This window comes from Gavialis gangeticus, unplaced genomic scaffold (assembly GCF_001723915.1).
Source record: "Gavialis gangeticus isolate Ggan-Ray unplaced genomic scaffold, GavGan_comp1, whole genome shotgun sequence".
Classification (NCBI taxonomy): Eukaryota; Metazoa; Chordata; order Crocodylia; family Gavialidae; genus Gavialis; species Gavialis gangeticus.
The window spans coordinates 7941979-7959189 of record NW_017728998.1 but is presented as its reverse complement, the minus strand read 5'-3'; the positions used below and the strand labels follow the sequence as shown (position 1 = coordinate 7959189).

General features: G+C 42.0%; 1 protein-coding gene across 1 annotated transcript in view; it reads left to right on the top strand.

The window, feature by feature from the left end:
* The window catches only part of CDH13 (cadherin 13), a 948741-nt gene that overhangs the window by 763448 nt on the left and 168082 nt on the right, over nucleotides 1–17211 (top strand). The window contains exon 8 of the mRNA XM_019505469.1: nucleotides 14157–14297. Coding sequence (XP_019361014.1) covers nucleotides 14157–14297 — 141 coding nt within the window. The remainder of the gene's footprint in view (nucleotides 1–14156; nucleotides 14298–17211) is intronic.

Here is a 17211-nt window from a genome sequence, read left to right as displayed (position 1 = left end):
TTTTTTTTTTTTTTTATCATTATTATTTGGAAAACCATTTCTTGAACTTTTTACTACTGGCACTTTTGCACATGGAAGAGCACCCTTGAGTTCTGCAAAGGACGAAGCGAGTGATATGGCAGCATGCAGGCTGTACGCAGGATGTACGTTCAGTTGGTGTACGCTGGTACAGCTCCCTTGAAATCAGTGCAGCCAGGCTGATTTATGGCAAGCTGAGAATCTACCTTGCTGTGGCTATTTTAATCCTGTAATGTCTTGGTTTTTCCTTACCGAGGCTTGCTTTTTTTAAAGTTGCAGTGGGGGACCTTCACTTGTCTTCACTATGGGCGTTGTTCCTCATTATATAATCTTTTTATCTTTCCTATACTTGGAAATTCTCCTGACAGACAGGCTTTAATGCGCAGATCCTTGAAAAGCTGTCTTCGCTGATAAGTGTGATAGGTTACCATGCTGGAGAAACATATCTCTCCTTTTAAAAGTCTGGATTTAAATAGACCTGTGCCAACCATGGCAGAAACTAGAGACGAGTGAATAATTTGCAAGTAATAACGTCTTAGAGAAACGTTATCCTTTTTTTCTTCACTAATTATCTGCAAACAGATTGCACACCCCTGTGACGTATTAATTTTTCAGAATTATTTAAACATTTCTTCAGCAGATCATTCTTGCTCTACAGCTCTTTTTGAATTGCAAATTGTGGCTGGTTTAAAACAGAATGAATATACCAGTCAAGCTTTAAATAGAGCTGGTCAGGATTTTTTTTTTTTTTGGCCAAATTGCTTTTGATCAGATCCTTCAAAACCAAACTTGTTACAGGAATATGCCAGGTTAAAGAAAACCTTTACTGGAAAGTTCTCTCACTTTGGGGAATGAGCTTTCTGGTCAGCCAGGGAGACTTCAGATTAGGCTGCTTGTTATTTTATTCATTTGGAAGGTGGGACACCTAAGTTCAGGTCCCTGTTTCAATTAATCCACACCACACGTCTCAAGTGAGTGGTCTGATCCCTGAGTTATAATTTATTTTGGAGTGACAGTCAGTAAAACAGGTAGGGTTGGTATTGCTCACCTGCTACCTTCTCCCGGTGTCCCCATTCCTCCTGCTCTTTGCCTGCAACAGCTTTGATGTTTTAGTGGTTGGGGACTGGGGCGGGGAGGGAGATCCTTGGATCAGTAGCAGCTCTGCAAGCAGCCTGGCCTGTTCAGCCAGACCAGTCGCCCACCCGAGTCCTTCCTGCACCTTGCACTCCGCATTTGCGGGGTTGCCCTTGTGGGTTTCTGAGGACTTGTCAGGGCTCCAGTTATCACAGCCTATGCCCCTTTTTCTCTCTAGCCACACACACCTTAGGACACTGATAAAGACTCTGGGCTATAGGTCTGGCCTCAGTGGCATGTCCCCTGCTTTTTGGGGCTTCATCAGAGTGCTAGAGTCTGCTCCTCAGCTTGGGATTTTCTCCTGGCTCCTATAGCAAAGAAAGACGGTGGCCCACCTTTTCGCGACCTTCTTTGCTCCTGTAGCTGCAACCCAGTCCTCTGGTTCACAAGTCCAAAAAGTGCACGCCACCTGCTTCACAGAGAAACAAGTCGTCTGCCTCCTTGGTAGATGCAGCCCTCAGGGCCTTGCCTGCTCACGAGTCTTTTTTTTCCCCCCAGCTTCCCAGGGCAGCTTATGTACCTGCCCTGCTCTGACAGCACCCACAACTCACCAGAGCTCCTCTCTGCCTAGCTACCCTTGTATGGTCCCAGGCTGGGTTTAAATCCCCTAACCAGCCTCCTCCCAATCCCCTGACTGGGGCTGTGCACCCAGTGGCCAGCCGGTCACTCATTAGCCACCTGTCCTTAGCAGTCCCAGGCTCAGTCCACCTGTGCTGCTACCCTTAACAGCCTGCCCTCTCAAGCCTACCAGTAACAGGGTTTCCTGTTGCACGTCTCTCAGTATCCCTTGTTGCTGCTCATATTGCTTAAATAACCCAATATGAATTTGGCAGAGTACAAGTGACTCCATAGCTTGGTGTTCAGAGCATTCACCTGGGAAGAATAGGGAGTCCAGACCTGAGTTGGGTCACCCTTATCCCAGGTGAGTGCCTTACACCCCAGGCTGTTAGCTTTCCTAGTCACTCTCTGGTTCGCCATGAAAAAAATCTTTGAAAGCTACTGAGTTTTGTCCCAATGTAGAACATAACCTGCTCCCCGCCCCCCCAAATCTTAGTCTCCAGGACATGAAAAGTTTCCTCTCCCCCGGTTCTAGCTGTAATTTGCTTAGGCGTGTATGTAACTAATCTGTGTAAGTAATGCATGAGTCAAGTTCATAAGCGGACAAGGTTTTTTGGGTAAATCGGGTATCTTTTATTAGACCAAATCAAATAGTTGGAAAAATTCTTCTCTGCAAGTTTTCAGGTACAAACACCCTTCTTCAGGCAGAGGAAGCATCTGCAGTTGTTGCACGCTCTTCCTGGATGGGAACTATGTCCTTAGACCAACACAGCTACAGCCAACACCCCGGAGTCAAGTTCAGATTTTACTTTCGGTCTCAAGGCTCTGAATTCAGCGGTGTCTCAGTAACGTGCACGCACTGTCAGAAAGTAGAAGTAAGACTCCTCGCTGCTGCCCCTGGGTGCCATGTTAAAGGACAGGAGCACAACAACGGAGTGCTAAAATTCAGACATAAGCAGAGGTGGATCCTCCTGGTGCAGACACCAGGGAAAATAGTTCAAAGTTCACTTCCCCAGGCAAACCCTGGTATTGCTTTTGCAGGGAGGGGGTGGGCAGGAAGGAGGAATGCCGCCGAACAGAGGTGGGGCTGGAAGGAATGTGTTAGGGAAGGGTCAAATTCTGACACTCTGAGCAACGCTGTGGAAATCAGTCATCCTGGAAGGTTGCTTTAATCATGTTTGGGCCTTACCATTGTCACAGGGCAACCCAGAAGGAGGAAGGTGGCTTCAAGCTGCCTTGGCTCCCTCCCCACTTCCCTGTGAGTTGTATGCCTTACAGCAACCAATTTGACACTCAACCAACGGTCCCTGAACGCACTGCCCACTTACCAGTCAAACGCACAATCTACGATGTTCTTTAAATGAACAAGTAAGCAGAGGCGTCCTATTTTTTTTTAGGAGTATTCACCCAAGGAAAGCCTGATTGTCCAGAAACAATGGCAAGCGTTCATTGTTCACTCGCTTTTGTGTTGAAATGCATGTTTGTAGCAATGGTGTGCCTGCTTCTTAAGCATGCTACAAGCACTACTGCAGATGTTCTTGAACTCGGGTCACCCTCCTTGGGTAGGCAGAGTAATTGAGAGTCCAGTTGAATGACATACAAGCACAAGGGGACTCTGTTGCATATGTCAGAAGCTCCGTGATAGGCAATGTATCACTCTGAATGCTTGATTGAGATTTAGCCCAGGTGAAAAAACAGCCCAATATAGTTATTGTCTGTGGCTGATGGCAGGTTTTTATGAAACCATTTTGAAGGTGACTCGGTTTAAGATTTTTGCACTAATAGTAGAGTGACCATGTGGATTGGCTATAAAATGAGGGATACTCTCACAGCACAGTGAAGCTTTCTGTGCTATTTTTATTTTGAAACTAAAATGAAGTGTTAGGCTGTTTAAAAAGAAAATGCAGCGACCAGTACATGGGAATATTTAGCAGAAGCCTAATTTGGGTGTGGCTTATTGGCATGGGAATGAATTGATTTTGTCCGGGACGTTGAGGTGGTCATCGTGGACAGCTATCAGACTTACGATGGTACTTAACACTTGTCTATTCTCCTATTTGCTAGATCAGGAATCAGTGTTTCCCTATAGATTTCTAATATTTTGTCAGCACAAAGTTCCTTTTGCTGTGATACAGTTGAGTATTTTAATACCCTGGGCTGCCTTATTCAAAAGTGTTAGGCATGCAGTTGTTCTGCACAGGCCTAATTTATGCATAATGACCTAGGCAAACTTCAAAAGAACACATGTAAATGCATCTAATTAACTATTTGCATGCACAATGTTTGTATCTGCATATAAAATACAGTACTTGTACATAAATATCAGGCATGCACTCTACCTACACTTTTAATAATTCAAATTCTGAGCCCTTATGCGATGTATTTTTAAACAGCCAGATTGTAAATAAATGTCAGATTTCTCTGGAGAGAAAACCGTTTGTCACAGGATCCTACAGATGTACAAGTCCATTGTTCTGCTTTCAGTATCTGCGAAGTATGCATGATACAATGTTCTACCACTTTTCCCCTGGGTATCACTATATGCCTCTGTAACTTAATTACAAGTCAGTCCAGGGATAAGCCAGTCAGGCTGTGTGTTCTCACTGGCCACCTACTGGCAGAGAAGCAGCATGCAGCTGGGAAGGGCAACACTTGTAAATGGCTGTGCCGCTCCTGTTTTGACATGGGTCAAAATCGAGGACAATCAGGACCACCTCAGATGAGATGTCTGTTTGCAGCCCTAGAGATTTATTCTCAATGAGGAACAGAAGCAGGTGTCAGGCATTTTGAAGTCACAATATTTTTCCTTCTAAACGCACTTCAGTCTTGTTCTTAGTCCAAGTTAGACCTATGACCTACTTCTCTCTTGTGGGTAGTTAACAGATCTTGATTTTGGTCGTAACAGAAATACCTTATTTCTTTGATTAAACTGTAGACCTACCTTTTAAGAGGTTAAAAAAATGGAAATTGGTGAGCTAAACAGCATTTATATTACAGCACTGTTTGGTTTTTTGTATTTGTCAAACTATCATTCAAGCTCTTGATATACAGTCTGCCTCTCTATCCCTCTTTTACACAGCCATATCATTACTTAAAATTAATGCTAATGTTACTATTATTTAATATTACTATTATTATCATTTTAAAAGCCTTCTATGCTAATAGTCATTTTGCTTCATTTTTTTTTTTATTCTACATTTGTCAAAATTCTGGCAGCAGACCCTGGAACAATAGACTGAATGTTGATATTGTTAGTCAACAAGAAGAATGATTATGTTTTAATGGGACAGATTCAATACTCACTACTTGCAATTGTCCTCTTAAATGAATATGAGCCTTGATTTAGCACAAACTGAAATTATTCAAATCCAAAGAGCTTTTCTTATTGGTGAGCATTATGTTATAATGGCGTAAGTAGCAACTAAGACATGGAAGCACACAATGAATAAGTATATAAATACACCGCTTAAAAATAGAGTTATGAATAATCATTGATGGTGTTATCTCAGAGAATGCAGCTACATTTTTGCAAAATCATTCAGATCTTGCCAGGGACACAAAGGCAAAATGTCACTAGGCAATGAATTAATGTGACTTGAAAGGATGCTTAAAATATACTTAAGAGTTTTTAGTGTTCAACTGGAGTCAGATGGAAATGTTATGTCCTCCTTCAGGTTACTGTTTAAGCACCTTGCATGCCCCATGTAACTTTGGGAAGTGCTGTCATCCCCATTTTACAGATGGGGTCTTAAGGCATTAACAGAGTCACTGATTTGCTTAAGGTCTCGCCCTTCAGAGTTGTTGTTCTCACCGAGTTCATTGAAATCACTATCACACCATTTATTTGTAGGGATGTTTTTAACTATTATTTTAGCCCTGTTATTAAAGCATAACTTATGGAGCTACAGGAGCATCACTGGTCTCAATTCTGGCTCAGGCTCCTCCAATGAAGTTAACTAGATTCTGTGACTAAATGCTTCCTTCCGTTCCACGTTTTGTGACCTTTCAACTCTGTCATAACTAGTGAGAAAAAACTGTGACTGAGGGTAGGATTTCCCTTCAGAAGCTGGTGACCGTGCAAAAGCCAAGCAAAAGCCCGGTCTGACTTTCAGTTTTGAGGCTGATTTTACCAGGCAGTAAGAAAAAGAAAGCACAGCAGCAATGAAGGCAGACATTTTTATTTGTAAACTAAGGGAATTGATGTGGAAATCACCGGCACACTTCTAACATGGAGCCCCCAGTACCATTTTTACAGTTACTTAAAGAACCATCAATATGCTAATCACAGCCAAAAAGCCGTGACATTAGTGATATAACACTTTAATTTCACTGTGTCGAAGAACAGGCACTTGGTCTAGCACATGAACATGAAGGACTAACAACACGGGATTCTGAACAGTATTCCTCTTTTCCACCTCTGGAGTTATGCCAGTGCACTGCTGTTCTTCTGATCTGGCTTTCCATCTCTAGGGAAGAGTGTCAAGGGCACTGTTAGGAGTTAGGTGTCTTTGAAGGACATCAAAGTTGGTGTCTAACTATCCTCTGTGCCTTTGGAAAGAAATCTCTGATAACGACTAGCGGAGAAATTGCCAAACATGCTGAGTTGGATGGCAGGTTGATGATGTAGACAAATATTCAAGGGCATATGACAAGATCACTTAACCACCTTTTCAGTTCCCCTCCTCCTCCTCATTTCCAGTGGAGGAAAGCCTCTATTATGAGTGTTTTCAAAAACCTATTATGACCTGAGACTCTTCTAGATTAGGAACAGAAATTATAGATGAGCCCCCAAATCCTGGATTCAGCTTCTCTTGAACTCTGAAGAAATAGTTGTCTTGATCCAACCTCTAATATAGTTCAGACCCAACTCCGGAGCAAAAGTATTACCCAAGTACTGACCAGGATTTCTATCCAGAAATATGTTGTCATAGTTTTCTGAAAACTGTTCCAAGAATGATTAGATTGAAATGAACAGAAAACATCATTGCAGGAAATTGGCAGTCTAAATGTGTGCTGTGGCTCCGTTACTGTAATAACTAGCAGGATTTCAGTTTTCAGGCGAGTGGGTGGGCACTTGGCATATGGATCATAGGAATATTACAACTTCACTGGTTTTCCCTCGTTGGCCACCTCCATCTTTTGTTCAGCTGTCAGTGACAAAAAGGGGAATTCGATACAGCCTGTTTATGAAGAGTTTTTGTATTCGTATCTTATGTGTGGATCCTTAATGCTTTACCTGAATTTTCAAGACGTTCAGAACAAGTTCTCTGGCCAGTATTTTCAAGCTTCCATCTCCATTTAAGCACGTAAGTGTTCTCGTCTTTGACTCAGGCCGAGCACTTGCAACTCGCTTCCAAGTCATTGGGACCTGCAAATCCTTTGGCTCTTTGAAATCATTTCTCTTTTATTGGAGAGCCTAATCTGGATGAAGGTGCCCAACTTCAGACAACTGCTAAAACTTTTGAACTCTGTTCTCTGTGACAGAGCACAGATTTCTCATCGAGGACCGGGCACAAAGAGCCAGACTTAAATTTTTTGTCCATAATTTTCTCCACAACCAGATAACTTAAAACCTTCCTTGACTGCATCCGAGTCTTGTTCTCAAGTCTTAAGCAAAGGGTGCATCTTAGAAGAGGCAGGATCGCCATTCACTTAATAGTTTGGCGTGAGTTTATTGTGTAGTTTAGGATGGAATTTAAAATGAGTATTTGACAAAATCTGCCTCTTTTATGTACTGTTTATTAACCTGTGATAGAACCAGATCTGCCAACTGTACTCATCGAAGGGGATACAAATCCATGAGGTTTCATATAAAGACCACTATAGTCGACTGTTGCACTGACTGGGAACTAGGTCCTTATGCCTGGATTGGATATGATACTTCAGAACATCCCTAGTTCAAGCAAGTAGTCCTATGTACTTCAGCCTTGTTGAATAAGCAGCCTTAAAGCAGCAAAGGTGCTGGCCACCCTCCACACCCACTGAGCTGAATGGATCCTATAGGTACTTTGCACTCTAAAGGGGTTAGTTAGCACCTGGCAACATTTAGGCCCATGGTTCTTGTTTATGATGGGAAATGTAAATGCTTTTGCTTGTATCTCTTAGCTGCTGTTAGTTTTCTTCCTTCAACTGTGAAGAATAAAACTCAGCACAGAACTGTTGCATCTGATTTCATTGTTTGCTCGCTAAAAGTTACCATTTAGTTTATTTTAACTATATAGATCGGTGCCGAACCATTTATTTTCTTTCTGTTGCTATCACATCTTGCTGGCTTTGTCAACCATTTAAAAGTCTGAAAGTCTCTCCGGCCTCTCCTTGCTACCAGAGCTGAATGGGTAATATGGAGCCAGCAGGGGCCTGAAGTCTGCAGTGAATATTAACATTGGTGAGAATGGCATTAGATGGACCTTTGAGTGAAAACATGCCAGCTGTGGTTCACCTTTCTTTGCAGACCAAGCACTTTGCCAATCAGCCTGCAGTGGTGAAATGACGAAAGGGCAAATTTGTGGGGAAATGAATGGGTTTCCTGCTGTAATAATACAGACTCTCTCAACACCGCTATGTTGCACACAACCACAGTTGATAAATAAACCAGCATACCTACAGTGACTTAATGTTCATTGATTAAAATCATTATCCCTGTTTATTTCATTCAGAGTCGTTGCATATTTATACATTTAGCTTAGCACTGTCTGATGATATTGATTTTATTTTTGGTGAAATGATGTGGTTCGCTCAGCAGTGTGATGAGAATGCAGCGAATGGGGCAGTTGCCCCAGGCACCAAGTTGGAGGTGGGCGGAAAAAATTGGCTGCTGCTGGCACTGTGCAATTGCAGTCACAGTGGCAACCAGAAGTCACTGCTGTCAATGTGTCCTCGGTGCCAGGTTGCATCCCTGTGCTTCTGGGTTAGGCGGCTAAGCCAGTCGCCTGGGAGCCAGCAGATCTGGACTCTGTTCTTGGCTTTGCCATTGCCTCCTGTATGACTTTGGCCATTTGACATCACTTTCTATGGCTCTCTTTCCTTTTCCATTTTTTGCCTGCTTCGTGTTTGAGTTATAACACTCCTGCCTCTCAGAGTTATCTTACTGTTTGTACAGCACCCAGTGCAGCAGGGCCCAAATTCCCATTGAGCTTCAAGGCACAATTCTGACACAAAAATTAATACACATTAACACCCTGTTTCTTTTTCAGGGTAGAGGTAGTGTGGGGGATTCATCAGAAGGCCATGTTTTTGTGATGCACTCCACTTTAATAGGACCATTCCAGCTATTTGATCCCCAAGCTAGAGCTTTACTAGAATTTTATTAAATATACTTTCTGTTGCACATATTTTTATTTCAATAGGAGAGAGTATCTGTAACAGTGCAGAGTGATAGGAGCTCTATCTATGCTATCATGTGACAAGTCTTATCCTTCTTTCTATTCCTCCCTGCTATGCTTATAAGCATAGTACACACTTCACACAGGCTGGGGGGAGGCTGTTAATTAGTTCGGTCTAAACTTTCTTAGAGGCATGCAAGATGCTGGTATAGCTTTGATGGTTTTTCTTCTAAATACATCATACCCAAATAATTATGTTTCCCCCCGGGGATATATTTCAAACAGAATTCAGTAGACGCAGTGCTTACCCATTTTACTGTTGTACATTTAGTTTTGTTCAGACCCTCATCTTCTTTATATGAACCTACCCTGCTCCGGGAGCTCTAGCACACTCAAGTGATAGCTGATTTATCACGTGTGTGTGTGTGTCGCTCCATGTCATTTATAACTTATTTATTTAGAAACTACTGCTGGGTTGGCACCAGTACCCCAGATCCGAACACTACACAGGGTTTGGAAAGTTTAGATCTGAATTCACTTTTTTCTTTTTGCCTAATCCTAAATATAAACATGTAATTAAGGATTTCCATTCTAACACCAAGTATTTCAGTGCTAGCAGTATATTGTTATAAACAGCAATAATAAACCAAGTTTTTAAAGGGGTTCATAAAACTATTTCAAAATCATTTGTCATTGCCATGCAGTTTCTGACAAGAACCAGCCACAAAAAAAGACTAGTATGCTTCAGATGTGTGTGTTTCCTGGGTCCAAGGGAGATATTTCATGATTTTTCTTCAGCTAACAAGTCCCACTTTTACTGACTTGGAGATTTAGATAAGTAACTTAACTTTTCATGGAATGAAAATCACTGAACCGGCTGAGTTTCAGCATTATGCACCTGTTGAAAATCAAATGTCACTTAGTCAACCCTGTGTATACGGTATGTCCTTGTCAGTCACTTTGGAAGCAATGGTTGACTTTAGGTTGATTCATATGGTTTAAGACTGATGCATGTATTGCAGTCATTCAGTGCAGTCGGTTCCTTTTTGACCTTATACTCTTATTTAAATCCAATTAGCTTTAATCTTTAATCGTATACTTGTAAACACAAACTTTGGAGAGATTTTTCTAGCTTAAGCATGTCCTGTTCTGCAGCTCCTTAGTTTGAGAGTAGAATGTTATTCGATATTTAATATAACATTCAAGCACAAATCGGAGGGAGTGAGGGATTACTAATGCATATAAAAAGCATAGGAAATAAGAATAAATGTTCCTACTAGAAAAACATAAGGTGATATTTTCCAGTTATGAAATTTATGATGGATGTCCTGTCTTATAGATGGTATAATCACACAATAATAGATGATGATTTGGTCCACCCTACAAATATTCAGGACTCTCTTTACTGAATATTTGGTTCATAGTCAAATCACTCTTAGGACAAAATACGTAGGACATTTTCCCATCTAATCTTGAGGCTGAATTATTCTAGGAGCAATTTCAGATCAGTGCTTTAGTTCATTCTCCCTCAATCACCGTGGAAAATTGAACAAGTCTTCCTTTGCAATTATGCCAATACCATATAAATGCATATAGACAAGTTAAAATATCAGGAGAGTGTTACTCTGGCAGATCCTGGATTGCAGAGCTCCCCTTGCCTTTCTCGAGCCAGCAATGCTGGCCAGATCCCCCACGTAGAGTTCTCCTTCAGTGATGTTGTGTCGGTCAATCTTTGCAAGGCATTTACAACTTGAAACGTATATACCTTCTAGCAATTGTGATAAATTTCCATTTCCTTAAAAATGTTGAGAGGGAATTTATTGGGAGGGGGAAAGGAGGCTTGTAAATATGCCTTATACAATAAAAGCTGTGTTAACCAGCATTTTACTAACCGGGCTACTCTATTAACTGCAATTTCCAATATCCCCCCAATACAAATCCTCACTTTAGCAACCGGAATCTTTCCCGAGTCTATCTGGCAGGCGCATCAAGTATTTGCACTACAAGTATGCCACTGTCTTCTGCATAACTCTCGGGTAACCAGAATTTTTAGATAACCGGCACCCCGTTTATGCCACTCATGCCAGATAGCAAAGCTTTTACTGTACTTTAAATCATACAGGCACAGTTAACTACTAATAAATCATAGAAAATTAGAGTTGGAAGGGACCTCAGGAGGTCATCTGGTCCAACCCCTTGCTCAAAGCAGGACCATCCCCAACTACATCATCCCAGCCAAGGCTTTGTCTAGCCAGGTCTTCAAAGCCTCCAAGGATGGAGACTCCACCACCTCTCTGGGTAGCCTGCTCCAGTGCTTTACTACCTTCCTTGTGAGAGAGGTTTTCCTAATATCCAACCTGAACTTCCCTTGCTGCAATTTGAGACCCTTGCTCCTTGTTCTGTCCTCTGCCCCCACTGAGAACAGTCTACCTCCCTCCTCTTCAGGTAGATGAAGGCTGCTGTTAAATCCCCGCCTCAGTCTTCCTCACTAGTGAGCGAATAGGTTGATTTATGCTACTAAAGTAATCCTAGGATTACAAGCAAGAGGTGTGAGGAATGCTGTAAAGAATCTCAAATGCAGTCTCTTAGTGTAAAGAGAGAATCTGCTGGGAATACATTTCTCTTAGCAGGCTAGGTTCGGAGTTGCTTTTACTAGCACAGAAAATATTTGGTGACAGGAGAAGATGTATAAAGTGCTGTATAGCAGAAAAGTGTGAAGGATTCATAACGATATGAAATGCTACTCAAAATTCAATGGGTTTTTTTTTTCCTCCCCCATTCTATTGCGAGGTTGAACATTGGGCTCCTGTCACAGGAATTTCTGCTGCAGTATGCACAATTTCCCTGTATAAATGGGCTTGTTTTCAATGCAAAGTAAGCCATTTTTAAACCCCAAAATGGCCAATCTCTAAGCATAAATGGGCCTATTTGTAGAGGGAAGAGGGGGAGTAAAGACAGCTTATAACCATGCAGCAATACAGTTTTACAAGTCTTCTGTTCAATAACAGCACCCCCGCCCCCCACATGATAATGAAGAAAGCTAAGTTTGGCAGGGAGATTACACTACAGCCTACAAGAAATGGAGAACACATTTTAAAATGATTTTTTGTAAGGCTGTACATTTTGCCCAGCATTGTCCTTTAAAGTTTTGTTAGCTCATAGACACTGTGGTGATCTGACTATACACAAAGCTATGTACAGGGATAGAAATATCTCCCTTTTTGGGTGAATTCCATGTCAAACATTGAAAATAAGATTTGAATTCCTAGATGGAGTTGTGGGGATGGAGAGGCTTTCTTCAGGACTGGCAAGATTTTCAGGCTCAAAGCTGTCATTTTTCTATAATACTATGTTTTTAGCGTCAAGCATCCTTTCAGTTTGGACTGCCTAAATTGTTGAGGTGCTGGCAGGCAATGACATTGTTTGGTGTTGTATGTGCTGATCTGTGGATGTCCATGGAGCCTCTTGCTGGTGCTCCACCATGTGTTCAGAGCCATGCATGGGAGGGTGTTTGTACAAGAGGTGTCCTGTCCTAAAATAGAAAGCTAAAGTACACATTTGGAGAACCCAGGCAATCAGCCGTTATCTACAAAGTAGCCGAAGTTCAGACTGGGTACCCTGCGAACATGCAGTAGGTAGAACAACGTCTTTTTATTGCCAAATGGCAAACTGTTCACCGGCAGGGCATGAATTTCATCTCTGCCTCCAAAATTGTACTGCACCAGAAAAACTGAAAGCTGAAATGCTTCTTCCGTGTACCAGGAAACTTGATAGCAGTGCCGTAAAAGTTTGGACACGTGGCACATGGGGTGTGAACCCAGCACTTAATGCCATGTGCAGATTTCTTCATTCCCAAAAACATGGATGGGCCACAGAGGCCAGTCCAAGGCTAGAGGAGGCCATATAGAGGTGCTCCCAATGTACAGCTTTTTTTTCCCCCCAAATCCCAGACATTTGGGCTCTGCACTGCATTGTAGTTTTGTCCCTTGTACAGAGATGAGACTTTTCTGGGCTGTTAAAACTGTTCAGATCTGTATTTGAGCAACAGCTAATAGGCCTGTCTGGTACTCCCACAGCTTAACTGTGAACCTGTCCCATCTGTCCTCTTCATCCCCAGTGCATCACATATGGTCTCCAGGCAAGTTGGTCCTACATGAATCAATAATACAAACGGTGAAAATCTTCCTTTCTATTAGGGTCCCAGCCCTGCTTCCCATGAAATCCATGTTGAATTCACTATGAGTTCAATGATCGCAGATTCAAGCACCAAGGATGATTTCCTGTGATGGTATATAATGGTCTGATCCTATGATCCAGCAGGGCACCTTACTTTCTTCTGTGCCCTCCCAACAGAAGTGCAGTGAATTAAGAACGCTATAGCTACCCCACCATAACAGTAGTGGCTACGAGTTGGCTTTTAAATCATGGACAAAATTGGAAGGTGGGAGAGGTTGATAGTGGTTTCTGTTGCAGCTGGTGCCTGGCACTGTCTAGGTTGTTGGTTGGGGTGCCATCAGATTTAGAGATAATGATCACACCATATAAACTGGATCGACAGATGCAATGTGCTAACATGGCCATATCTCATCCTTTTGTGGAGTAAATATGCCAGACATAATGTCGTTAAAATATTGCTTTCCTATTTCTTTTAGTGATGCAAACTTGGATTATCATGTTAAAGATGATGTACAGAGTGCATAGGCTTTGTACAATAAATATGGTTTATATTCAGCATGTGGCACTAGGATCTAACTACTAAACTGTCATAACATTGATGAATCGTGGCTAAATACTGGTGTATTGAAGTGAAATTTTATCCTGAAAAGCAGGGGGTGTGTGAATTTCTGTCCTATTTTACCATATGTCTGAATAGTTGGATAGGCTAGACACTGTTGACAAACATGCACCCATTATATCCAACTTCACATGATGATTTAGCTAAGGTTTGTCCTCACACTCACTGGAGCACATAATGAAGCCATATGTCTGCATTAGTAAGACACTGGCTCAAATCAATTATTTTTAGTTGTATTTGATCAGACTAAATTACATTGTTTTATTGTTTTCTCTTACTGTAAAGTAGAGGAAATTTGATGTTTTTTTAAATCTATTTTTTTTTTTCAGACTATGGACAGTACAAAGTATGAGCTGATTATAGAAGCTAAGGACATGGCTGGTCTCGATGTGGGATTAACCGGCACAGCAACTGCTACCATTCTTATTGATGACAAAAATGATTATGCCCCCGAATTCACCAAGAAGGAGGTAAGGTTTAACCCTCTCTGTCTTATTAACTTTTGCAATTAGTAAATCAGTTAGTTTCTCAAGGTATAATTTTACATTAGGGGAGAGCGGAACAAGTAAAGGTAGTGCTAGTATATCAGAGATTATTCAGTGGTCATGCTAATTTGAAAAGCAATTAAAAGTAAAATATTGTTTTCTCATCTTGAACACCTGATTGTACGAGACCAGTTGGTTCTGGCTTTCAGGGGCTCTATGAAGCCAACACACAGCGAGCATACCCGAGCCCATCCTAGTCTCTGAATAGCGTTTTGACTCTAGGGGCCCTAGTCTCCTCCAAACCCAACATTTTCTACCTCATTTAATTCTGGGCCCCATAACCTATTGCCTTTTAGTTTAGGGTGACCTACTTTCCCCAAAATTTTACATATCCTAATTTCTTCCTCCCTTACATAAATACACTTACATGCATCATTTAAAATAATTTCCAAAAGCAGAAGGTACCCAAGCTCTAGCCCAGCCTCTTCAGATGTAGGCTAGGGGAATGATCATTTGTAAATTCAGTGTGCCCTGGGGGAAGAAGAGTCCCCTCCCTTCAAGCCTCCTAGCTCCGAGGTTTAAAATATTATGAAACTTAGACAAAAATCAGCCTGTTTTGTCAAGACGACCATTTCAGCCCTTTCCTTTTGTGACAGCTGGTTTTGACAGTTTTATAATGCAAGCTGAAGTCCTTAAGGCTTTAGATTTCACATGTGTTATGGGGGAATTTTCTCTCTTCCAAGAGGAGTTCTGCTGACCGATGCTGGGAGCCTGGGAAAAAACATAGGTGGTTGCTGCCTGTGCGAGAAGGGAATTAAAATTTTTCAGCCCCGATGATCAAGTTCTCTGGTTTCAGGCAACCCACCCCTATCCTGCAACCCCCAAGAGTACAGATGATTTTTAAGGGCTCTGCCAGTTGGACACCCCAAAACACTTGGTTTGCATTTGGGCTACAAACATTTCTCCAAGCTCTGCAGCTCCTGCAATTAATTCCAGATGATAGCAAGCCAGCATTGTCGATGCTGAATTTAATGCTGTTTTGAAAAAGGGCAGCTCCACAAACCTCCTGTTACAAACATCTTGTTTTCTTCTTTGTGCTGCCTTTTTTTCCCCTTTCTGGTTTAATTTTAGACATTTGACGGTGATGCATTTGGAAAAGAGTGATTGTAATTTCAGTGTAATAATTATTCCCTCAGCAACTGCAGATCAAGGTCTCAGATTGAAAAAGGAAGCTTCAAAACAGCTTTTTTTTGTAGTTAAAATAAAATTCTATTACTAAACATTGCCAGCAACACCAGGCACTTTTAAGAAAGATATTTCTGCCAAAGCTTCACTGAACAATGCCACAGACCGTCTAGGGCCTGATCCAATGTACATGAAGTTAATGGAAACCTTGCTACAAATTCAAGTGGGCTATTGATCAGACCATTAATCTTGTTAGAATATTTTTTTTGGATCAGGCTCTTAATTCTATATGAGCTATTTCATTTGGACTTTTAATTAAGATATACATAAAATCTTATGTTGTCGTAGGCTCTTTTAAGTGAATAATTACTAATCAGTAGGAGGACTCACCATATTAGGAACATGAAGTCATTCACATTGAGGTTTTATATGTATGTGTATGCGTGTTTGTGGATAGATAGATAGGTGTTTTATATATAAATTGTGGTTTTATATACTCAAATTGAGGTGTGTGCGCATATATATCAAATATGTATGTGTGTGTATAGATAGATAGGTTGAGATTTTATATAGTCAAATTGAGAGTCAAATTGAGGTGTGTGTGTATATATATTTATAAAAAAAAAAAATTATATATATAAAAAATTAGCCCCAAAATCTGCATATGGGCACCCAGTATTAATAGTTTGTTTTTAAGAAGTTGCAATATCACAGTCCAGTAAAGCACTACAACCTCCAGGTCATTCACACCTTTGAAAAATCAGACACCTTAATACAAGTTAACCACCCAGGCTGGAAGAGTTGGATTAAATAATCGTTACTACTTGTTGGAAATACTGATAGGTCCTTTTTAATTGAAGTGTCCTTATTTTTATGCTATATACCTTATTCTTGAGCACTTACAAACCAATTTAAAATGGTAATGCTTTGTAATTTAAAATGGTAATGCTTCCCCCTTGGTCAAGCTATTTACTGAAACAAAGCTCAAGCATGAGAACCGCAACCTAATGTCTTCAGGATTTCAATTAAATAAGAATTACCGTTGGATTGGATGGGTTAGAATCTTATTAGTAATTCGTAAGTCTGAGCTGGCCAACAGTGGGGTGCGAGGGGGGAGCACTGTGATGAGGAAGGGTTAATGAATTCTTGGCATTGTGCCTGTTTTGTGGTAAATTGTATTTTTGTGGGCCCTGTGTATGGGGAGTGTGGCAGAGCGGGGGCCTGGGGTGCCGTGACCTCCCCTCGCGCCCCTGCCTACCGTGCCAGATCCAGTTTCTTGCATCTTCTATTACTCGCCCACCACATCTTTGATGTTTGGTTTAGTAGGGAGGCTGCCTTTCTCCCTCCCTGGCACGGTGCCTGACTTGTTGTATGGGGGTGCTCTCCAGTTGCCCGCCTGCTTGCTTGCATGGGCACCTCCGTGCTGCTCTCACGGCCCCACTGCACCGGGGCTTTAATCAGCTCACCCCCCTCCCGGGGCTCCTCCATGCGCCCGCCCCCTCCTGGGGCCCCCTCGTACAGACACTGCCCCCCTGGGCCTGCCCCTCCGTGCTCACACTCCGGCCCCCAACTGGGCCTATGCCTCACGCCTTTCGCGCTCCCCGCCCGCACTCAGGCCTTGCTCGCGCCTTTCGCGCTCAGGCGGCCTCGGCCCCACCTGGCCCCAGACCCCTTCCTTGGGTCCTACGCCCACTGGGCTTCTCCCACTTGGGCT